The following is a 24,664-nucleotide window of genomic DNA, read 5'->3' on the forward strand; positions in this document are numbered from 1 at the left end:
AGAAGAAGACGTAGAGGAACAGCCTGCAATACCTTACCATCTACGCTCTCGTAAGGGTTGCCAGAAGCAGACGAGGACCTAAAGCAAGGCCCAAAAAGAAGCAGTAGTGAGCCTAGCGCCTGCTGCCTGGTGGATGTAAAACCGTGACTGCGGTTCCCTCAGTTGAGGTTGTCAGAACCGGAAGGGCCTTGCCTCCAACATGAGCCTCTGGTGGTGCCTGTTCCTCGGCTGCTGGTGTCTTAAGGTCTGGGGAGTCCACAATGACAATTCTTTTATCCAGCAGCAAGTGTGGATAGCTCAGACTCTTAATATTTCTAATTGTGGGTCTGCAGCCACATCCCAGCTCACTCTCAAGCTGATGTTCCTGTCCTGGCAATCCCACTCAATTCCCCAGACCTCACTGGAGGACTTCATCCGTTTAACAAAACATGGAACAATAATGACACTTGGGAAGCAGTGGGAATAAATGTATCTAAATGGATAAGTGTGGTGAAGGGAAAAGGTCATTGGTGTTGGGTGTGTAATGGGACAGGGCTGGATCTGGGAAAAAGTCATTGCCTTCAGCATATTGTGGCAAATGGTGTATGGGATTATTCGAACAAAACTAAAGAGTGGCGGGCCGGGTATGGGGATATGATTTTTTTCTCGACCTGGGATCAAACAGAAAAATCAATCTCATGTTCCCCCTACAGTAATCTTAGTGAAAACAATACAATCTTTCAATGCCATGCAAATAACACCACTCTTCGTAAGGAGAATCACCCTGTGCCCTTCGGAGGATATTACTCCTCCTTTGTAGGCACCTATGTGACAAATGGGTGCAACCGACCCTTCCCAGCCTTAATAGGTCATCATTGGGTTTGTGGGACCAAAGCTTATACTGTGTTACCAGCTAACTGGTCAGGTATCTGTTATCCCGCCTGACTCTTCCCACAATTCCGAGTGCTAGGGTCCTTCCCACGAGAACGCCTTCGTAATTTCAGGCGAAGAAGAAGGAACTTATCAGATGCCCAATGGTATGTAAATAACATAAGCCCCTTGACCTGGGAAGAGGCCATTGGCGGTTCCCTTATCCCACTTGGGGGAGTAATACACCATGCAAAAAGGCTCCTAAGGTTACAAGCAGTAGTTGAAATAATGGCAAATGAAACCGGAGAGAGTTTAAAGACCCTGGCCAAAGAAACAGGGGCGATCCGACAGATGGCCCTCCAAAACCATCAGGCATTGGACATAGTGCTGGCGGCCAAAGGAGGGACCTGTGCTCTCATTGGAAAAGAATGTTGTGTGTTCATACCTGATGACACCAATGAGGTAATAGATCGCGCTAGTCACTTAGAACAAATTGCATATCTTCCCCATGAAGAGCCAAGTTCTTTATGTAAGTGGCTAAGTAACCTATTCAATTTCTCTGACATAGGAAACTGATTTTTCAGGGAGCCCTGACTATCCTGTGTGGAATCCTAATGATTTTTGTATGTTTTCAGTTAATCTCCTGTTGTATCCAGAATTGTGTAAGGTATGCCACCCAGGTGACTGCCCCAAAACAGAGTGCTAATATGATGATGTTAAATATCACTGATGAACGAAGAGATAAAGAACTATTAATATGTGGAACCCAGTAATTGTTGGTCTTTGCGTAAGCTTGACCAAAAGGAGGGATTGTGAAAGTGAAATGAATTATATTAAAGAAATAGAAGGAATTAAAGAATGCTGTATGTACCTTTAAGTAGAAATGAGAAATGCTGCAAGCCAGGGGGGCAGGAAAGCAGACATTAACTGCTTAACTTGCCACTTAAGGGCAATTGGTGAAGCATTAGTCTTAGATCTATAAGAGTTAACAAAAAAGCAGGATATGCATATTGTGCTCCATGCATATTTTACAATTTTGCTCTCTGTCCCTTTGTTTAGTTCGCACCCTTTTATCTGTATGAATAAGACTGTTTGAATCTTGCATGGAGGCTCACATTATCTGAATGTATTAGCAGAGCGCTGTGCTAATAAAACAGAGTGGTCTGACAAACTATGAGTCCTGAGTCTAACTTTGACAGCAGTGTGACATTGCAGCCTTTCAGGAAGAGTATTTATGTTTTGTTTCTAACTCTCCGTGTGTGCCATGAACATAACAATGAGGTAATACTGGGCATATCATAGACTAACCAGAAGTGCAGCACTATGAGACCTCAAACAACTGGTGCTTTACCAATACAACATTCTTACTATTATAGTGATGAAATATTCATTCGATAGTAACCAAGTTATTTGGTAGATAATAACACATAAAATCACAACCTTTTTTTTTACAAATTAAGGTGCTCTTAGGTAAGATTTTGTTTCTGCATATTTTGGGCCTGAACTTTTATTGCTGGTAGTTTCAGATGTAATCTAAGTAGCAATGCTCAGGCCATATTCAGGGCTCTCTTGTGCTAGTCAGGAAAAATGACTTTATTACCCAGATTTTCATAAATATTTAGCACCCACAACTCTCACTGAGAATAAAGGAGAATTCCCTCCCCCAGCCCCACAGAGAATTGTGATGTTCACAGCGTGTGCGCGCATGCACACACAAACACAAAGTGAGATACAAGCATAAATACTCCTGCTGGAAGGTTGCAGTGTATCATGACTTTATTTCTTAGAATCCAGAATCTGAATATACAAGAACCCCAGAACTGAGAGGGAGGCGTCTCCCTAAGGCAGCAGGCACAACTCACCTATAGGCGCAGTTAGTGCGCGGCAGGCTGGGGTGTAAATCCACCGTGCACTGGCCTGCTGCGCACTAACGGGGCTGTGTGCACCCTGCTGCACTGCACTAAAAGTTCCCTGGTGCACTTTGATCTGTTCCCGTTTTAAAGTGGGGAATTTTTAGTGCATGTAGCAGGGTCCAGCCCAAGCTCAGACATCTATACCACAATTTAACAGGCCCTTAGCCTGAGCCAGCTGGCCTGGGTCACCAGTGGGTTTTGAATTGCAGTGTAGACATATCCAAAGAGAATTGAGGTTTTTCAGGACTTTACAAGACGTGCTCAGCACATTGAAGGTTCAGGCCAATAAACAGGAGACACAATGATAAATACTCTCTGCCCATGTCTGCAACATCTCAATCTATCCATGTGCGGCACAGATGGGTACTGACCTGCTATGGAAATCTCTGACTCTCTCTCCTGGTTGAGAAGGAGGTTCCTGACACAGCAGGACACTTTCTGGTTGGACTCTTCTGTTATAACAATGGCAATCTCTGTTTGAAACAGGTCATTGGCCTCTTGGGATATTTTTTCAGAGGCTGATGGTAAGATCTGCCCCTGGAGATCTCTCCACTGAGCCTCGGGTTGTGGGTACCATCCGGCTGATCGACACACAACCCGGATCCCTCCGTCCTGATGTCCCACCACAGAGATGGCAGGAGCAGAGCCCAAACCTACAGAAGAAATAAATGAACTTGTGATAATCCTACAGTGACCAGTAATGAGCCAAAAGTTTTATTACACTGTTATCAAAAGCCATTTCCTATTAAACTGAGAATTGAATGTGAGTCCATGGATGTGGTTGATTAGTTAAACTGGCCAGATTCCAATTTGATAGAATTAATCGTAATATCAGGGCTGTTCTATGCACAAACTTGCTCCAGTTTCGTAAAGGTGTTTTTTTTTTAAACCAGTGCAAACCCCTGTGTGGACACTCTTAAATCAAGAAGGAATCGACTCAAGCTAAAGTAATATAAGCCATTTCCAAACCATTTAAGAGTGTCCATATAGGGTTTTGCACTACTTCATTGTAACCAGTGCATGTGTATGTATAGACCAGAGGTGGGCAAACTATGGCCTGCGGGCCACATCTGGCCCGCAGGACCGTTCTGCCTGGCCCCTGAGCTCCTGGCCCAGGAGGCTAGCCCCCGACCCCTTCCCCACTGTTCCCCCTCCCCCGCAGCCTCAGCTCACTGCACTGCTGGTGCAATGCTCTGGGCAGCAGGGCTGCGAGCTCCTGGGGCAGCGCAGCTGCAGAGCCCGGCCTGACCCGGTGCTCTGTCCTGCACAGCGCATAGCTGGCAACAGATGGGTGGCACAGCTGCCTATCCTGGTGCAGCCGCACTGCCAGCCACCAGTGCTCCAGGCAGCGCGGTAAGGGGGAAGGGGCTGAGGGAGGGGGGTTGGAGAGAGGGCAGGGGAGTTCGGGGGTGGTGGTCAGGGGCTGGGGCCATCAGAGGACAGGGAACAGGGGTTGGATGGGGCAGGGATCCCGGGGAGGCGGTTAGGAAGGAGCGGGGGGGTTGGATGGGGCAGCAGGGGTCAGTTAGGGATGGGAGGTCTGGGGGTGGTCAGGGGACAGAGAGCGGGGGGGTGGATAGAGCAGAGGTTCCAGGGGGGCCGTCAGGGAATGTGGGGGTTGGATGGGACAGGAGTCCCAGAGGGGCCATCAGGAGGCGAGAAGCAGTGGGGGGGGGTCAGATAGAGGTTGGGGGCCAGGCCATGCCTGGCTGTTTGGGGAGGCACAGCCTCCCCTAACCGGCCCTCCATACAATTTCTGAAACCCGATGCAGTCGTCGAGCCAAAAAGTTTGCCCACCCCTGGTATAGACAAACGTTAAATTAATTCACTACTAAAAAACTTTGTTACTGGGGAGTTCAAGTTGCTTCGGCTGTGCCTTGTACCCTTCCAGAACGCAGAAGTTGGCAGCAGAAAACTGGACTCCTCTGAGAGCCAGGAAACACACTCACACTCACACCCACAAAATACAGACATTAGATGACAAAAAATGCAGGGTTAAGGTAATGCCTTCTGCACCAGATCACACTTTTACTGATGAGCTAAACTGAAATAAAATGATCTTAATCTGAATGATCTTAATCCGGTGGGAGCAGTGACCCAGTGGGGGTGGCAGGCAGGAGCAGTGAGCAGGGGGGCAGTGGGAGTGGTGAGCAGGCGGCCGGCAGGTGCATTTGCCCCGCTCCCCCCGCTCATGGCAGGAGCAGAATGCACACAGATGTACCTATGAACTCTGGGTCTGTGCTGACCAGGTACAACAACTGTGAGCGCTGTGTTGAACGGGGGGCACACTGCAAGAACTTGGTTGCTGGACTCAAGAACCTGAAGCAAAGGACACTGCCCAGCATACTCTGTGGAGGGTGTCTTGCTCATGCTTTTGTGTTTATGAATATCGCTTGTGCTGTTTTCTCAGATTAATGCTAGGTTACTTTTATTAAAGAAACTATTTCTATCTCAGACTCTGTGCTTATGAGAGGGGAAGAATTGCCTCTTAGAAGTGCCCAGAGGGTACAGTGAAATTTTCCCACGTTACTGGGCGGGAGCTCAAGCCGGTTTTGGTTATAATGTTGAAAAGGAACCCCCTAGATATTGAACCCGGTGCTTCCTGCTGCCCAGTCCAGCTGGCAGACGGGTTACATTATTATAGCACTTCTTGATTGTCGGCGTAACTTTTGTCAACAAAAGTTGGCAGTGTAGACAAGGCTTATTTCAAGGTGGATGGATTTTTTGTTTTTTGTTTTGATTTTGTTTTTCTTTTTTGAGATGTAATCTGTATCCAGGAGATAATTCAGAACGTGCTGAAACTATATTTGAAAAGAAAATAAATTACACCTGCAAAGGCTCGCTGGGAGGGGTGATGGGGATGGAAGAGGAGATGGGAACAGGGGTTGGGTCTGCAGCAAGGAATGTGGGTATTATGGGGAGGGGGATAAATTGGAACGGGTGAAAGGGGAGGAAAAAAGGGTTGAGGCCTCCTCAGATATGGGGAAGACGTGGGATGGGAGGGATTTGATATTGTGAGGAGTGACAGTAAAAGTTGTGGGTTTAGGGGCAGGGAGTCCTGTCAGCCCCAAATTCTCCCCTTCCCCATTCTGGGATCTGGGGGAGCTCTACCCTATTGCAGGGCTCTGAATTCCTTTTTCTTCCCACTGTATGTCCTGGGATCTGGGATCCCCTGCCACTCTTGGGGTATCTAACCCCCTCATGTAATCTGTGATCACAGGGAGTGGGGTGGGGGCTGAATATGGTTAAAATGTAAACATCTGAAACGCAGGAAATGAATAGTTAAAATACACATCGCCCCTGTGTGGGGTTGCCAGACTGTGTGGGGGAGGTGGAGTTGGATTGGGTGAGCCTGTAACATGGCTGGGGAAGTCTGGCTGGACCGGGGGCAGAGGGTCTAGCTAGGCTTGGTAGTTGGGGTGAGAAGCCCAGCTCAGTGTGTAGCTCACATAACCGAGGTAGTGTGTGGCCCACCAGTAAGCTGCTGCCTGTTATGTGGGCCACCAGAAACGCAGGACAGAGGGGAGCTACATGTTGTGGGGGATGGTGGAGAAGGAAACAGACACACGAGTCTCCTCTCACACGCTTAGAGTATCCGCGGTATAATAAAACTGTCAAGGTGTTGGGACAGAGACCTGGGATGAGATTTCTCTCACCAGCCCTGTTACGAGCTACACACTGCAAACATTGCAAAGCACGACCATTATCCCCATTGCACTATCACAGAACATACAGGGGGGAGGGGCAGTGAGTAACCACAGAGCAACTGAGTGGCCTAACAGAGCGTTCCCAGGACTGGGACTATTCCTTGCTCTGCCACTGAGCTGCTGGGTGATCTTGGGCAACTCACGTCTCTGCTCTGTGCCTCAGTTTCCCATCTGTAAAATGGGGATAATGATGTAAAGTTCTTTCTGGTCTCTAATGGAAAAGCACCATACTATACTTTTGATTATTACTTAGGCACAGTCGTGTAGCAACTGCAAACCTAGGTGAGAACTACAACCACGTAAATGGCCACTAGCTCCTACAACAAACGTTTCCCTTTCTGTTAAAAATAAAAAACAACTAGAAAATTCACTGACAAAACCTTGGTTAGCACAGAGTTCAGGCTGCCTGGTGATATTATCTCCTGCCCTTCCATAGCACAGTGACAGCTCTGAGACCCTGTCCCCACTACTCTCTCCACTGGTCAGTACAGCTACACTGAACACAGGGAATGCAGCTGCAGTGCAGGCAGATACATGCTGCAATTCAAATCTGTGGAACACGACACAAACAATGGCACCTTCCTGTAATCCTCCCTCATGTCTATTCACTGACCAAAAACTTAGTTACCTCCAGGCAACCTTAACTCCGTATTATCTCCTGCCTTTCCAGAATGCCTTTTTCAGCAAAACTCAGACCTCTAAAACCAGGAAATCCATAGTGAAGGTAAACACCCAAACAACCTTAACTCTGCCCCTTTGGAGCTGGCAATAACCACTGGGAATTGGCTGCATGCACTAAAGCTGCATGCACTGTGCTTGGTGTAGCTGTAATGACCAGTGGGGGGGATTATTTGGAGCCTATTGGCAGAGCTGTCACTGTGATATGCGGAGAGGTGCAGGTGTAACTTGAGGGATCAATCATGCCTCATTTCAGTGCTGAGTTGTGCAGGCTGTGTCAGTAGCAGGGCACAGACTCCTTGCCATGGGGATTGTCAGCTGTCTGGTGTCAGATATGCCAGTGATCTCCAGGCTTGGTGAGGAGTAAGTGAAGGCAATGTCCCAGAAGGAATCCTCAGGGCAAGGGTGATGAGGCGATAAAATTTTGCAAGTCAGGGTGGTTTGTGTGCAGCAGTGTTTGAATGGAGACCAGGAGTTCCCTACACCTGACCTAAGCCTCATGTCATTGTTACAGAACTAGCTGCACCTCTGTCCCCTTGCTGGTCTCTCTGACAGCACCTTCAGGGGTCAGGCCTCCTGCCTCTACGTGTGCTGGGGGTGGGGAATTCCTCAATTCTCCCACCCTTAGACCAGGCTCTGGGCTACAGGTCCCTGTGTATCAACCACTGTTACCCTGAAGGGGCCAGACATGAGCTGAGATCAATCCCAGATAGTGGCATCAGTTTGGGGAGGATCAGAGTCATTGTTCAGCCCCAGGTGTGCACAAAATAGTTATAATGACCACAACATGTTAATGTCACCTGACTGTTTAGGGGTGTTTGTGTGTCTTGTTAATTCCTTGCTCTAAAGACCTCACATTTGGGCCACTAACCCAACCCCAGACTCCAATGAGTCGCAGCAGTTTTCAAGACAATCTGAGGCCTTGTTTACGCTGGCAAGTTTCTGCGCAGTAAAGCAGCTTTGAGAGCTGTAACTCCCGAGCTGTACACACTGCCAAGCCACTTTGTGTGCAGAAACTGCGCAGTTGAAGCGCTGTAAAACAACCACCTCGACAAGAGGTGTACAACTTTCTGCACTGGGGCTACAGCACCACAGTGCCAGCGCAGACACCCTGGTCGATTACAACACTGTGATTTGCCTCCAGGAGGTGTCCCACACGCCTGTTCTCGCCTTTCTGGTCATGGATTAGAACTCTACTGCCCTGCCCTCAGGTGACCAACCTTCAGCCCTATCCTTTAAATTCCTTGGGAATTTTGAAAGTCCCCTTCCTGTTTGCTCGGCATGCGGTGGTCTCAGCGCATCTTTCCAGGTGACCATGGCTGCTCCACACACCAGGCGATCCCCCGCTTGGAGCAATGCCGAGCTGCTGGACCGCATCAGCGTTTGGGGAGAGGAGGCAGTCCAGTCCCAGCTGTGCTCCAGCTGTTGGAATTATGATACCTAAGGACAGATTTCACACTTCATGACAGAAAGGGGTCATGACCGGGACACATTGCAGTGCAGGGTCAAAGTGAAGGAGCTGTGGAACGCCTACCACAAGGCGCGGGAGGCAAACTGCCGCTCCAGTGCTGCACCCACAAGATGCCGGTTCTACAAAGAGCTCGACATGATACTCAGTGGTGACCCCACCTCCACTGCGAAGAGTCCTGTGGATACTTCAGGGGCTTCCGTGCCAGTCGAGAGTGGACTGAGCCAGGAGGAGGAAATCTTGGACAAGGCTGCTGAGAGGGAGATGGACCCAGAGCCAGAGGATGAGTTGTTCAGAGGTGCATGCAGCCAGGAGCTCTTGTGTACCCTGGAGGTGGCTAGCCAGTCACAGCGTACAGAGCTTGGCGAAGCAGAAACAGGAGATGAGGCCCCTGGTAAGTGGCTTTGATTTTGGAAATCACTGAAGCGAGCTGTTGCATGGAGGAGGGTTGCAGAAGACTGGCTTGTTTCTGTGTGCTGAGCTTGCCGGAGGGATTTGCAGAAGGCTGCCTTGTGTCTGTGCGATGCGCGTACCACCACATGCCTAGGCAGAGCGGCGGAACAGGGTGTTGATGGACTCCCTCACTTCACAGGAATCTGCCTCAGAGATCTCCAGGAAACTCTCGTGGAGATACTGGGCAATCGGCTGCCACAGGTTCTTTGGCAGAGCTGCTTTGTTTCTTGCCCCACTAAGGGCAGAGGTGAAAGTAAGCGGGTCCGGTCCGGTCCGGCGTACCAGCAAGAGTCAGTACGCCATGCCAGACCGCACCGGCTTCAGTGATGGGGATTTAAAGGGCTCTGGGCTCTCTGCAGTGGCTGGGAGCTCCGAGCCCTTTAAATCCAGGCCCCAGCCCGGCTGCCGGAACTGTGGGGGGGGGGGGGATTTAAAGAGCTCAGGACTTCCCACCACTGTGGGGAGCCCCGAGCCCTTTAAATCCCCCCCCCCCGCAGCTCCGGCTGCTGGAGCTGTGGGGGGATTTAAAGGGCCCAGAGCTCCGCGGCGGTCAGAGCCCCGGGGTGATTTAAAGGCCCTGGGGCTCCCAGCCACAGCTGGTGCCCCAGGGCCTTTAAATCTTGAGAGGCCCCGCCTCTTCTGGATGAGGCCACGCCCCGCTCAGGACTCCGGCAGTACCGGTAAATCCTGTAAGTTACTTTCACCCCTGACTAAGGGTAACATTCCCCTGCCACTCGGCCATCACTGGGGGGTAGGGGACCATTGCTGCACACGGGCTAGTTGCATAAGGGCCTGGGTGGAAGCTGCATTCGTAGAGATGAGCCTCCCTTGATTCCCCGGTCACTCTCAGAAGCGAGATATCTACCATAATGAGCACAGCCTGTGGAAAGTGTTGGGACAGGAACAATTATCAGCCCCCCCCCCCCAGTGCTGGCTCTCCCCAAGAGCCACGTGCCCAGTGTACAGCAGGGTCCGGGAAGAGTAATTTACCCTGCCCCTGTGGCTACTCACCATTTTGGGGGTCTTGTGGCTCATGTGTGCTTGCCTGGGGTCAGCCAGTTAGTGACAGGTGTGTGAGTACTGGCTGTGTTCTAAAGCACTGCCACTGAATCCGTGTTGTCTGTGTTGCAAACAATGTTTTTGTAAATACTCCTTCTGTAAAATGTTGCATTTAAACTTCACAGAGATGACCTTGGGAGCCCAGCCTCCCTCTTTGTTATCGGCGGCAGAACGGCTGCGCAGAAATAGGAAGCAGCCAAGAAGAACTTAGGAGGACTTTCTGCATGATGTTATGATGCACTCTGCCGCTGAGAAACAGGAATTGAAGGAGTGGCAGGACAGTCAGAAGAGGGACCAAAAGGAGAACGCGACACACCAGAATGAAGCCTCAGCAGCGAGATATCTTCCATAATGAACACAGCCTGTAGAAAAAGTGGGGACAGGAATGATTTCAATGCCCCCCTTACAGTGCTGGCTCTCTCCAAGAGCCCAGTGCTGTCCTGGAACACTGAATTCCCCTGCCTCTGTGGCTACTCACCATTTTGGGGGTCTTGTGGCTCACGTGTGCTTGCCTGGGGTCAGCCAGTTAGTGACAGGTGTGTGAGTACTGGCTGTGTTTTAAACAGTGATTCAGTGCTCTCTGTGTTGTAAACAATAGTGCCTCTGTAAAATGCTTCATTTTGGCTTCACAAATCTGACCTTGGGAGCCCAGCCTCCCTCTTTTTTATCATCGGCTGAACAGCTGCGCAGGATTAGAAAGCAGCCATGAAAAAGTAGAGAGGATCTTCTGCGTGATGTCATGCTGCACTCCGCAGCCGAAAAACAAGAGTTGAATGAGTGGCGGGACAGCGAGAAGAGGGACCAAAAGGAGAATGCAGCATGCCAGAATGAATCCACAGAGCGGCTCTTAAAGATTAGGGAGCGCCAAGTGGACACGCTCCAGGCACTCCCAGCACTGAAAACTGAGCAGCTCCGGCCCACCCTCCTCTGCAGCCGCTGTTGCAAAACTCTTTCCCATGCACCACCCCCAACCCGCAAACACACACACACACACACAGAGTCCAGCTCTGTGGACTCCCAGTACCTACTGCACTCGACACCCGTTCCTCTGCAGTTTACCCTGCTGAAGTACAGTACCCACTGCACTCCAAAGGACAAGAGTGCATATGACACCTGGACATACACAAATCTTTAAACATCTCAGGACCCCACCTCCCCCTGGGACCCTCCCTTCCACCATCCCCCTCACTGCTGATTTTGTGTGTGTGTGTGTGTGTGTGTGTCTCCTCCAGTTGTTTTTTTAATAAAAGATTTGTTTTGGTTTGAAAGCCACCGTTATTACATTAACTGAATGCAAACATAGCCCTGCAAAGCAACAGTCCATTTTCTTAAACCTTCACAGTGCATCATCCACACCAACATAATCACCTTCTAGCATTACAAGCACTGCAATCCCAAGCGTAGCAACAAATATTAGTGGCTTTCAGGTTCAAATGGCTGCCTCAAGGCATCCCTGATCCTTATGGCCTCGCACTGTGCCCCTGTAATAGCCCTGGTCTCTGGCTGTTCAAAGTCAGCATCCAGGTGCTGAGACTCAATGGTCCAGCCCTGAGTGAAGCTTTCAGCCTTCCCTTCACAAATATTATGGACCGTTCAGCACGTGGAAATAACCATAGGAATATTGTCATTGGCCAGGTCCAGCCTCCCATATAGGCAGTGCCAGTGGGCCTTTAAATGACCAAAAGCACATTCAACAGTCATTCTGCACATGCTGAGCCTGTTGTTGAACCACTCCTTGCTGCTGTCAAGGTTCCCCGTTTATGGCTTCATAAGCCACAGCTTTACGGGGTAGGTGGGGTCTCCCAGGATCACAATGGGCATTTCGACTTCCCCTACGGTGATCTTCTGGTCTGGGTAGAAAGTTTCTGCTTCCAGCTTCCTGAACAGGCCAGTGTTCTGAAAGTTGCATGCGTCATGCACCTTTCTGGACCAGCCTGCTTTAATGTCCATGAAACACCCATGGCGATCCACAAGCGCCTGGAGAACCATAAAGAAATACCCGTTGTGATTAATGTACTCGGTGACTAGGTGGGCTGGTGCCAGAATTGGAATATGAGTGCCATCTATCTCCCCTCCGCAGTTAGGGAAGCCCATTTCTGCAAAGCCACCCACAATGTCATGCACGTTGCCCAGAGTCCATGGTCTTTCGCAGCAGGATGTGATTAATGGCCCTCCACATTTCCATCAACACGAGTCCAACGGTTAACTTTCCCACTCTGAACTGGTTAGCAAACGATTGGTAGATGTCTGGAGTTGCCAGCTTCCACAGTGCAATTGCCACGCACTTCTCCAACAACGGGGCAGCTCTCATTTTTGTGTCCCTGTGCCACAGAGCTGGTGTGAGCGCATCACACAGTTCCATGAAAGTGGCTTTCCTCATTCGAAAGTTCTGCAGCCACTTCTCATCATCCCAGATGGGCATGACGATATGATCCCACCACTCAGTGCTTGTTTCCTGAGCCCAAAACCGGGGTTACACTGTAGTCAGCACCTCCGTGAATGCCACAAGCAATCTCATGTCATAGCTATTGCGCGGTGAGATCAATGTTAGACATCTCTTGCCTTTTTAGTTTAAGGAACAACTTCACTGCCACTCATGACGTGTTATTCAGAGCAGGCAGCATATTGGTCAACAGTGCGGGATCCATTCCTGCAGACTGAAGAGGCAGAGTGCACACTTCGCAAACCGTTGAAAGATGGCGCCAAATGTGGAAGGAAGTACAGGGATTGCTGGGATGCAAAGCAATGCATCAGAGGGCATTGGGACAGGGCCCAGGATGCCTCACGACCCCCTCTGCCTTCCCACAACACTTAGCGGCGGAAGAGGAAGACGTGCTCTGTGGGATAGCTGCTGAATGACGATGCAAATGCCGCAAGTCTGAACAGGCTATTGCGCAGGCAGCTGACAGTGTGAACACACAACAGCGGTTTCCCTTCAGCACTCGCTGAGTGGCGCTGGAACTGCCGGTGAAGAAAGTCTGCCACTGTAGACACACCATGAGTATGCGTCTGGGTTTAAGAGAACTTCAAAAAAATGGATATTACACAGCAAACTAGACTCAACTTTATCCAGAGCACAGTTACTGCCCCACTATAATGAGAAAAACTGTGTCATCTCACAATGAACCCTCTGACTCCACTTATTACCCTGTTGAAGACATTAAAACATCAGAAGAAGTTACTGACCTGCTACCTGTAGTTCCAATATAGCCTCTTCATAAGAGACACTGGACTGAAAAAAACACTTGTACTGCCCATTGTCAGAGAGTCGCACATTGCGTATTCTCAAGGAAACACTCCCATTGGTGATGTCGTCTCTTAAGAGCTCAGTTCTTTCTCGATATTCTGGTATCTGCTGTCCGTACTGATCCTGCCCATCACGGTACAGGTGCACGACTGCGGAGAACTGGGATCGGAACCATCTCACCTCCATGTTCTCAGCGCTCATCCTGGGGGAGAGGTGGCAGGGCAGGACGGCCTCCCCACCTAGGGAGGCAATGACTGGGTGGTCAGGTCCAGCCACTGTAAACTGTGCTGTGAAATGTACAATGAAAAAAGGAAATTAAATCAGCGAGGAGCTGGGGTGTGGTGTTAATTCAGCAGTAAAACACACAGTAAGAGAGTGCCCTGCATTAGAAGTGAGACCATTTAAAGACAAAAGCCTGACAGAGAAAACTTACCATAAACCAATAAAAGGTCTGAACATATGTTATGCTTATCCCAAAGAAGTCTCATTTGGCACATGGGACTCTTTGGTAGGTTCCAAAGTCTTTCAAACCTTTCTCTAAGGGTTTGTCCTCTTGGTTAACAGGTCCTGTCACTTTGCAGCCCAAGATCTCAGGCCTCTGGTCAGTTCAAAGCCAACTTTTATACCAAAAATCTTTATTCTCTTGGGCTTCTGGGACCTGGTCTAACCCAGTTTATGCAATTCTCCCGAGGGGTGAGAGAGAGGTAACAGCTTCTCTGGAGCTGTTACCTGTCCCACAAGTAATTATTCCCCCTGGTTTGCAAATTCTGAAGGAGATGGGGTAACCCTCCCCCATGGCATAGATTACAATCCCAAACCCACAACGATACATATAACATGTATAGATACCATTGATAAAGGGGGTACAAAAATAAACAGAACATGCATAAAGTGAATTTGATAGTCCCCAAAATGCCGTATGTGGCTGCAATATCTGTCACACAGAGTTCACATGTGAGTGTTATACACTGTCCCTACTATCTCTGAATAAACCTCTAACTTCTCATGGACACCCTGGGGCCTGGTTCTCTGATACACCAAGGCCTTTTCGTGTTGCTCCAGCACAGGGGCCTCCTCATCTGCAGGAGGGGGGTGTGAAGGCTGACAAGGTGTAAAGATATGAAAACAGATCATCGCTATGCGGGCAATGGCTATAAAGGTAAAGTCAGGGGTCAGATAATGGAAGGAGGGGAGGAGGCAAATAGAAAAGTGCAAGAAAAAGAGAATCGGTCACTGTGGAACTGCACAGGATGTGGGGGTCTTGGTGCAGAGACTCAGCATCAGGAGACACAGAGAGAGCTGGTTAAATTAACAGGATGGAAACCACAGCAGGAGGGAACCAAAATGCCTGAGTAGCTGTGGATCCGGGGGTGGAGTGGGTCACTATCAGGGCTTCACTGAAGGCACAGAATGAAGAAGCCAGCAAATATCTTCACATCCTCACTATGAGATGAGCTCTAGCTCTGAGCCCTAGTCACATGTGCCTAGTGCAGCATGAATGACTTGTGGGTTGTTACATCTAAACTGGAGAGTCTAGGACTCAGGACTCCTTCGTGGCTGAAGAGTCTGATTTGTGACATATACGGTCTGTCAGTGCAGTGTATAGGAATTGGATAGTGTCCTTTTAAATAGTTTATGAGTCCTGTAGTGGTGCTCACTGTGTTCTGTGTTTTAGAAGCTGCCAGAAATCAGCCAGAGCAGTAGGAAGGATGTAGTGTCAAGGTCTGACAAGATGGTGTATAGATAGTAACCATGGTTACTGGGGACCCAGGTGTAGCCTGTGATTTCTCCATGTTGCTGGTTGTGGGCAGGTTGAGCAGATGTGATTTACAAGACAAGGCAGTGATGTGAGGTGGATGGTGATGACCGGCCATAGCAACAGCAGCAATCCCAGCCAGGAGGCTGGAGCTCCTACCTGACGCCAGCCTGTGAACCTGTAGAGCGAGGCAGAGAGCGACGTAGCCGGGCAGAGCTGAGCGCACTGTGGAGCTGGGGGAGAACGAAGGAACCTTCCCCATCATCGTAGCTTGGTCTGGGGAACAGGAGAAATAACAAACCAGACGGTGAGAGAGTGAGATGCAGTGACAGTGCCAGGTTTCATAGCCCTGGTCCATTGGTCAGTTATGTTTACATTAGCACAGTTCCCAATATTCATAGACTAAGGTCAGAGGGGCCATTAGATCATCTAGTCTGATCTGTGGCACAGGCCAAACTCTCTCACCCATTTATCCCTGTACTGAACCCAAACTTGTGTTTGACTGAAGCATCTTCCAGAAAGTCACCAAGTCTTTATCTGAAGACAGCAAGAGATGTACAATTCACCAGTTTCCTTGGTAGTTTGTTCCAGTGATTAATCACCCTCATGGTTACAATTCTGTGCCTTAATTCTAATTAGAATTTGTCCAGTTTTAACTTCCACCCATTGGTTCTTGTTATGCCTTTCCTCACTGTATTAAAGAGCCCTTTAGTACCCTGTATTTTCTTCATGAAGGTGTGACAGGTGGGGAATTTTACTAAAATATTTTTATGAACTATCGGTAGGACTCTGTACCAATCCCCTTGGCATTGCTGCTGCTTCGGGGGAAAGAACAGGCTAGGTATCTGAGGCCATGGCTACGCTTGCAGATGTACAGCGCTGTGAGTTAAACCTGACTTCGTGCAGCTGAGTAGGGAAAGCGCTGCAGTCTGTCCACACTGACAGCTGCCCAGTGCACTGTTGTGGCCACATTTGCAGCAATTGCAGCGCCATTGGGAGCGGTGCATTATGGGCAGCTATCCCACAGAGCACCTCTTCCCATTCTGGCGTTGTGGGAAGGGGGCGTGGGTGCGGGGGATTCTGGGTCCTGTCAAAATGCCCCGTGATGCATCACTTCGCATCCCAGAAATCCCTTTGTTTCCGTTCACCTTTGGCGCCATCTTTCAACGGTTTCTGTGCAGCACGATCTGTCTGCAGGAAATGGAGTCTGAACTGCTGAGGTGTATGCTCATGAGTCTCGCCAGCACGTCACGTTTGGCTGTCAAACTATTCCTTAAGATCCAAAGTGACAGTGAGAGTGAGGGTGAGGAGTCCGACGATGCTATCGAGCCGTGTAACGCGTACGACATGAAATTGCTTGTGGCATTCACGGACATGCTCAGCACTGTGGAACGCCACTTTTGGGCTCCGGAAACAAGCACCGAGTGATGGGATCACATCGTCATGGAAGTCTGGGATGACGAGCAGTGGCTGCAGAATTTTTGGATGAGAAAAGCCACTTTCATGGGACTGTGTGAGGAGCTCGCCTCCACCCTGCGGCGCAAGGACACGAGATTGAGAGCTGCCCTGCCAGTGGAGAAGCAGGTGGCTATTGCATTCTGGAAGCTGGCAACTCCAGACAGCTACTGGTCGGTCGCAAACCAGTTTGGAGTGGGAAAGTCGACCGCTGGAATTGTGTTGATGCAAGTTTGCAAGGCTATTAATTGCATCCTACTCAGAAGAACCGTGACTCTGGGTAACGTGCAGGAAATAGTGGATGGCTTTGCACAAATGGGGTTCCCTAACTGTGGAGAGGCTATAAATGGGACGCACATTCCTATTCTGGCAGCACCCCACCTAGCATCCGAGTAAGTTAATCGGAAGGGGTATTTCTCTATGGTTCTCCAGGCGCTTGTGGATCACCGTGGGCATTTCATTGACATTAACACAGGCTGGCCCGGAAAGGTGCAGGATGCACGCATCTTTCAGAACACTTGGCTGTTCAGGAAGATGCAGGCCGGGACTTTTTCCCCAGTGTGGAAGATCACAGTAGGGGAAGTTGAAATGCCCATTGTGATCCTTGGAGATCCTGCTTACCCGTTAATGCGGTGGCTCATGAAACCCTACACAGGGAGCCTTGACAGCAGCAAGGAACGGTTCAACTACAGGCTGAACCGGTGTCGAATGACTGTGGAGTGTGCCTTTGGCCGTTTAAAGGCCCGCTGGCGAACTCTGTATGGGAAGCTGGACTTGGCCGAACACAGCATCCCTGCGGTTATATCCGCCTGCTGTGCCCTCCATAATATTTGTGAAGGGAAGGGTGAAAGCTTCACTCAGGCATGGACCTCCGAGGTTCAACACCTGGAGGCTGAATTTTCACAGCCAGAGAGCAGGGCTATTACAGGGGCCCAGCACGAGGCTGCAAGGATTAGGGATCCCTTGAGGGAGCAATTTGAGGCTGAAAACCAGCAGTGATATCTGGTGCCCTGCACGGGAGTGAAGTGCAGTAGTTCCAATCTTTAGGAATCAGTGTCTGCTTAGCAGACAAGCAGACTTGCAGTGCCTGTTGATTTCCTGGGCTAAGGAGTCTTTTACTTTATGCAATAATAAAGAATGTTTTCAAAGCCAAAGAATCCATTTATTGAAAAGAAAAAAAAATATTTATTGAAAAGAAACAAGGGGGTGGAGTGGGGAATGGTACAATCACAGATTCGCGTATGTCCTGTCTGGTGTGCTGTGCAGTGAGTGCTGCACTTCAGGATAGCTATACTGCATGGTGATGGGGGTTGAGTGCAGAGGGTAAGGGTCGTGGTTTTCAGGGCTGGGTGGTGAAGATACTGGCGTTGGAGGCAGCGGGTGGCGTGAAGAACACGGAAGTTGGGGACAGTGGGTTGGAGGTGACAGTGGGGCACAATGGAAAGAGTTTTGGGAAAAGGGCTGTAGGGGGGGTGGCGTTTGCGTTTGCGGTACTGCTCCTCTTTCTGCATAGCTACCAGCTCCTGGATAGCATCTGCTTGGCGCTCCAGGATGCTTATGAGCCTATCAGTGTTTTGCTGCCGGTGCGCGGTTCTTTGCCGCCGGTGCACTGCGTTTTCCTGGTGGATCCTGCTTTCTCTCTCCCTCCAGTCCTGTGCTTTCTCATTCTCTTTAATAGATTGCCGCATCACTTCTTGCAGCATGTCTTCTTTGCTTTTTCGCGGTCTCTTCCTGAGTCTTTGCAGTCTCTCAGCAGGTGATAAGAGGGACGGCTGAGGTCTCAAGGTTGATGCAGCTGTATAGGCAAAATGCAACATTTAACAGAGGCAGCATTGTTTATACTAGACAGAGTAATGATTTCCCCTGCACTTAAGGAGTAGAAAACACACAGGGTCTACACAATAGCATAATTTTCCCATCCGAAACAGAGCACACATATCCCACGGGAGCCTCAAAATGGTGAGTAAGGGGGACTGATTGTTTCAGGGCTGTAGTGTCCTCTGGGTTTCTGTGCCTTGGGGAGAGTCAACAGCTTCAGGGGGCACCTACACTGAACACTGTCCCAACATTTTCCACAGGAGTTCGTCCTGGATGATATCTTGCTGCTGAGGGTGACCTGGGAAGCAAGGGAGGGTCTTCTACTACAATGCATCTTCCGCCCTAGCCCATATGCAGCTTGCCTGTGTGCAGCAATGGTCCCCCCACCCCTCTTGGCAGAGTGGCGCAGACACGTTAGCCTGGCTGGGACAAGGACCACGGTGGCTCTCACGATAAACCTGCACAAGCGAACTGCACACGTTCTGGACGAGACATTCGAGGAGATTACCGAGGCCGATTACCGCGATGTGATAAACCACATCAATGCAGTATTCCGCATCTAGGCATGCATGCCTAACCCTCCTCTCCCAAAGAGCCTGCACCGAAAAAATTCCATCCCGAAAAAAACCCCGCTTACCGGGAACCTGCTCTTCTGTTTGTCCTCCACCAAATACCAGCCGCTGCGACTGGCTACCTTCCTCCTGGCTCGAGAAGAGCTCCTGGCTGCATGGCTCCAGGGATTCCGGGGTGTCTCCATCCGGCCCACCACCATCACTCCCGTTTTCCTCCTCCTCCTCCTCCTCTTCCTCCTCCCCCCCACACCGGCTCTGAAGTGTCCATGGTGGTGCTCGGAGTGAAGGTGGGGTTAACCCCAAGTATCGCATCCAGCTCTTTGTAGAATTGGCAGATCGCAGGGGGAGCACCCGAGCAGCCGTTTGCGTCGCGGGCTTTGCGGTAGGCACTCCGCAGCTCCTTCACTTTAATCCTGCACTGCAGGGCGTCCCGGTCATGGCCCCTTTCCATCATGTCCTCTGATACCTTCCCGAAGGTATCGTAATTCCTACGGCTGGAGCGCAGCTGGGACTGTACAGCTTCCTCCCCCCAAACACTGATGAGGTCCAGCAACTCGCCATTGCTGTATGCTTGGCGCGTGGAGGCATGGTCACCTGGAAAGATTCGCTGATAGCACTTCACACCACGCTGGGCTGAGCAAACAGGAAGGGGATTTTTAAAATTCCCGGGGAATGTAAAGGGTCGGTCACATTGTTGGTTACCTGAGGCCAGAGCAGTAGAGTTTGAGTTGATGACCAGAGTGGCTAGAACAGGCATTGTGGGATACTGCCGAATAATTCTGGAGGCCATTCACAGCGCATTGGGCGGCCACACTGGCTCCGCAGCGCTGCAGCGGCAGCGCAATACTCACTATTCCTCTCGGAGAGGTGGACACAAATTGGACATCAGGAACAGTAACATACAAAAGCCAGTAGGAAAACATTTCAATCTCCCTGGACATTCAATAACAGATTTAAAAGAAGCCATACTTGAACAAAAAAACTTGAAAAACAGACTTCAAAGAGAAACTGCAGAACTAAAATTCATTTGCAAATTTAACACCATTAATTTGGGTTTGAATAGGGACTGGGAGTGACTGGCTCACTACAAAAACAACTTTCCTGCTCTTGGTATTGACACCTCCACATCAACTATTGGGAGTGGACTACATCCATCCTGACTGAATTGGCCCTGTCAACACTGGTTCTCCACTTGTGAGGTAACTCCCTTCTCTTCATGTGTCAGTATAATAATGCCTGCATCTGTAATTTTCACTCCACACATCTGAAGAAGTGGGGTTTTTACCCACGAAAGCTTATGCTCAAATAAATCAGTTAGTCTTTAAGGTGCTACTGGACTCCTCACTTTTTTTGTGGATACAGACTAACACGGCTACCCCCTGATACTTGATTAAATTTATACCTTTTTAAATGCTCTTTGAAGATTCTGCAGCTTGTACTAGTGCTAGTTGGAGTAGATGGCCTCTGCAGTGTGTATTGGGGAGATTAGAGTTACACTTTTCTCTGAGCAAAGCTTGTACTCCACTATGTCTTCCAGAGAAGTTTGCAGCTCCATCAAATGCACAAGCAGCCATCTATTTGGGGTTCAATTGACAAGCATTTAACTCTTCTAAGTTGTGGGTTGTCAGAGATGCAGTCGCCAGCCGATGTGTCTTCTATAACCTGAACATCTAGAAATTCATCTACTGACCTGCCACTGATATCAAGAGAATGTAGGCAATGACTTCATAATACTTGACACCCATTTGCGTTGGTGCATTCATCAGCCATCTATGTACATTTTCTGAATGAAGTGAGAGAGTTCTTCACTTTTTCAACTGCTGAATCTTTCACTGTTGCACTGCATGCTTCTAACCAGTCAGTTGAGTTTCTTGCAGAAAGATAATGAGCATTTGCTGGTCTTGGTCAGAACCAGTGTCCGACTTCTGGATTAACTAGGGTTACCATTCGTCCGGATTCCCCCGGACATGTCCGGCTTTTTTCAGTTAAAAATAGCGTCCGGGGGGAATTTGTCAATGTCCGGACTTCCCCCCCCCCCATGCAGAGCGTGCGGGGCTTACAGGGCAGCCGGCCGGATGGTGCCACTCGCACGGGGCTCCGGCAGCCAAAGCCCTTCCTCCACTTCCCCCTCCTCTCCCCTGCAACTTGACACCACTCCCCTCCTCTCCCTCCCTCCCCCCGCCCTGCATTCACAGATCGCCGGCCGTCGCCTCAGGCCTCCGGCAGTCTGGAGCTCCGACCCTTCTCCCTTCCCCCGCTGCCGAGCGCGCTGCTCTGCAGCACGGTAAGGGGGCTGGGGGTCAGAGAAGCGGCAGGGAGGTTCTGGGGGGGGGGTAGTCAAGAGACAGGGAGCGGGGGGAGGGTTGGATGGGTCTGGAGTTCAGGGGGGGCTGTCTGGGGGTTGGGGTGTAAGGTTTTGGGCAGAGTACAGGTGGGGGGGGTCTCAGGAGGGGGCAGTTAGGGGACAAGGAACAGGGAGGCTTAGGTAGGGGGTGGGGTTCTGGAGGGCAGTTAGGAGCAGGGGTCCCAGGAGGGGGCAGTCAGGGGACAAGGAGCGGGGGGGGTGTTTGGGAGTTCTAGGGGGGGGCTGTCAGGGGGCAGGAGTGGGGAGAGGGATCGGAGCAGTCAGGGGACAGGGAGCAGAGGGGTTTAGATGGGTCGGGAGTTTGGGACGGGGCTGTCAGGGGGTGGGGAGTGGTTGGATGGGGCGTGGGAGTCCCAGGGGTCTGTCTGGGGGTGGGGGTGTGGATAAGGGTTGGGGCAGTCAGGGGACAGGTAGGGGGTAGAGTCCTAGGGGGCCAGTTAGGATGTGGGGAAGGTCTCAGGAGGGGGCAGTCAGGGGACAAGAAGCAGGGAGGCTTAGGTAGGGGGTGGAGTCCTGGGGGGCAGTTAGGGGCAGGGGTCCCAGGAGGGGGCAGTCAGGGGACAAGGCGTGGGGGGGATGGTTGGGGGTTCTGAGGGGGCAGGAAGTGGGAGGGAGTGGAAGGGGCAGGGGCGGGGCTAGGGCAGGACAGGGGCGGGGCTAGGGCGGGGCTCCTCCCGTCCTCTTTTTTGAGGGGCTAGGGCGGGGCTCCTCCTGTCCTCTTTTTTGATTGTTGAAATATGGTAACCCTAGATTAACAAATGACAATGCACTTAACACTGGCCTCCAGTTTGTAGCGTGTGGTATCTCTTGCTTAAAGAGAAAGTATGATGTTACAGTCATGTTTGTTCGCATAAACTGTGTTGTGTCTCCAGCATTCTTAAGAGCTTCATTGAGTACTTCTAAAATTCACTTTGACAATGACTGGTTTATAAGGCTTTTTGCATGTCGATGCAGTCCAGAGGATTGGTGTTTTGCAGCCTTTTCACATAGTTTATCAGCATTGGCTTTGCTGATCAGGCTGGCAAACCAAGCTCCTCCACTTTTACTATATAAATCCATGGTATGCTCACAGCTTGAATACTACATGCAGTGCTGGTCGCCCCATCTCAAAAAAATATACTGGAGTTGGAAAAGGTACAGAGAAGGGCAACTGAAATGATTAGGCATGTGGAACAGCTTCCATATGAGGGGAGATTAAAAAGACTGGGGGACTTTCCAGCTTGGACAAGAGACTACTAAGGGGGGGATATGATAGAGGTCTATAAAACACTTGACTGGTGTGGAGAAAGTGAAAAGCTCCCTCACATAACACAAGAACTAGGGGTCACCCAATGACAGTAATAGGCAGCAGGGTTAAAACAAACAAAAGGAAGTACTTCTTCACGCAACACACAGTCAACCTGTGGAACTTTTTGCCAAGGGCTGTTGTAAAGGCCAAAACTAGAACAGGGTTCAAAAAAGAACTAGATAAGTACAGGGAGGATATTGTCCATCGATGGCTATTAGCCAGGATGGGCAGGGATGCAACACCATGCTCTGAGAGCCTCTGTTTGCCCGAAGCTGGGAGTGGACGACAGGGGATGGATCACTCAATAATTGTCCTGTTCTGTTAATTCCTTTTGAAGCACCTGGCATTGGCCATTGTTGGAAGACAGAGTACTGGGCTAGATGGACCATTGGTTTGACCCAGTATGACTGTTCTTATGTAAAAAATTAATTATAATGTAATAAAAATGTTTAGTACAGAAACTCCCAACACCAGCCAAAATTGATCACTTGGGCAACACAGCTCTGTCTGCTGGAAACCTAGGCAGAGTAGGTGAGTTCATGTAAATACAGTCTGGTCCTGAAGCCTTCCCCCCACCCCTGACTCATCACTAGCTGTCAGGGGAGAGCTCATTCAGACCTTGCTTACAAATCATAAATTTGAAATTATAAAGCTGGCCGACATTGCCGAAACGAATGTGCCGACATTGTCAGAAAAAACAACAGCTGTGTGAGGAAGCCAGTCTTTGTTCGTAGTTTTCTAAGCTATTATACTTCTCAGGTACAAGTATTTTATCATACACTGTATATACTTTTAAAGTGTGTATTAATGCTTCAATTTCAATTGAAATTTCCCACCAATGACAAAATTGGCAGCACTGTTGTAACTAGTTGACCACTGGAGGGGTGTATGGGAAATTCAGGGGGATGTTCAACCCTCCCTCCCCCGAAGGGGGCGTGTAGGGAGGGCCCGGTCTCACTGAATAAAGTCTCCTGCTGCAGTAACCTTTATTCAGTAGGTTACTTGAAAGAGGAGCTGCAATGATTATGCATTTGGATGTCTGCGCCTTTAAGAACCCAGCCCTGGGAAGCCCATCCTGAGAGGTTTTGTCTGTGAGAGGGGAAATAAAAAAATCGCCTCTGTTCCACCCACCATCTGCCCCTGCCTGTGCCAGGGTTTTGCCTTCAGTCACCCTCGGGCAGCACCTCACCCCTGGGCTTAAATCTGGCTCCTTCCCCCCATCCCTGATTTTGCCCTTCAGCCCCTTCCTAACCCTGCTTCCAGCTGCTTGACTCCCCTGACCAGTCAATTTTCACCCCCTGCTCAGACCCTGGCCATCCCCTCCTCCGATTCGCCCCCTTTGCCCCTTTCTCACCACTGTAAAAAGCAGTCAGCAGAATCTTATGCCTAGTAAGGGCAGGATGAAGGGCAGTGGCTTCAGCAGATGTTACTGAGCATGCTCAGTTTGTTCCCAGCATATGAAGTGCACCCCCTAAGTAGCAAATTCCTACAGACAGTGGTGTCTACACTACACGAATGAGCCACATAAGGAAAATCTGAAACATTTTACATCAAACATTTGATTTTTTTTTATCTCTAACAACAAAAACAGCCCCCGAGCCCGGCGCCCCCCAGCCTGGCACCCCAGGCAGTCGCCTCGGTTACGTGCCCCTAAATCCGGCCCTGTCCCCATGTCACTCACCGAGGCTGCAGCCTGAGACCCGACCTGTCATCGTTATTGTTGTGACATTTGTAGCTGAAGTGACGGGGCCGAGCCCCCCTCCCGCCTGGGCCTTCTGCGCGCTGCAAAACTGGAAGTACAGAAGTAGGGGAAGTGAAAGTACCGGTCTGTGTCCCGGGCTGGTTGGAGCGGAGCAAATTCCTGTGGAAGTACCAGCCCCCCACCCCACCCCACAGAGCCTGGAGCTAGGGGGATGGGCCTGGGAGGGGCAGTTTCCTGGGTGAGCCAGTGTAGGGGTGTCAGTGCCCCCCCCCCAGCTGCTGTTCCTGCTCCCCAGGGATCGCTGGGTCTCAGTAATTCCCCCGCCCAGCACCAC

At 50.2% G+C, this 24,664-nt stretch overlaps 1 protein-coding gene across 1 annotated transcript in view; it reads right to left on the reverse strand.

The window, feature by feature from the left end:
• The window catches only part of LOC101949556 (butyrophilin subfamily 1 member A1-like), a 42,487-nt gene extending 18,040 nt beyond the window's left edge, over window positions 1-24,447 (reverse strand). Inside the window, exons 1-4 of the mRNA XM_065564987.1 lie at window positions 24,310-24,447; window positions 15,290-15,406; window positions 13,314-13,661; window positions 3,134-3,415 (exon numbers count right to left, since the gene is read on the reverse strand). Coding sequence (XP_065421059.1) covers window positions 3,134-3,415; window positions 13,314-13,661; window positions 15,290-15,406; window positions 24,310-24,340 — 778 coding nt within the window. The 5' untranslated portion in view covers window positions 24,341-24,447. The remainder of the gene's footprint in view (window positions 1-3,133; window positions 3,416-13,313; window positions 13,662-15,289; window positions 15,407-24,309) is intronic.
• Window positions 24,448-24,664: the final 217 nt, after the last annotated feature.

The sequence above is a fragment of the Chrysemys picta genome, chromosome 12 (genome assembly GCF_011386835.1).
Source record: "Chrysemys picta bellii isolate R12L10 chromosome 12, ASM1138683v2, whole genome shotgun sequence".
Taxonomy (NCBI): domain Eukaryota; kingdom Metazoa; phylum Chordata; order Testudines; family Emydidae; genus Chrysemys; species Chrysemys picta.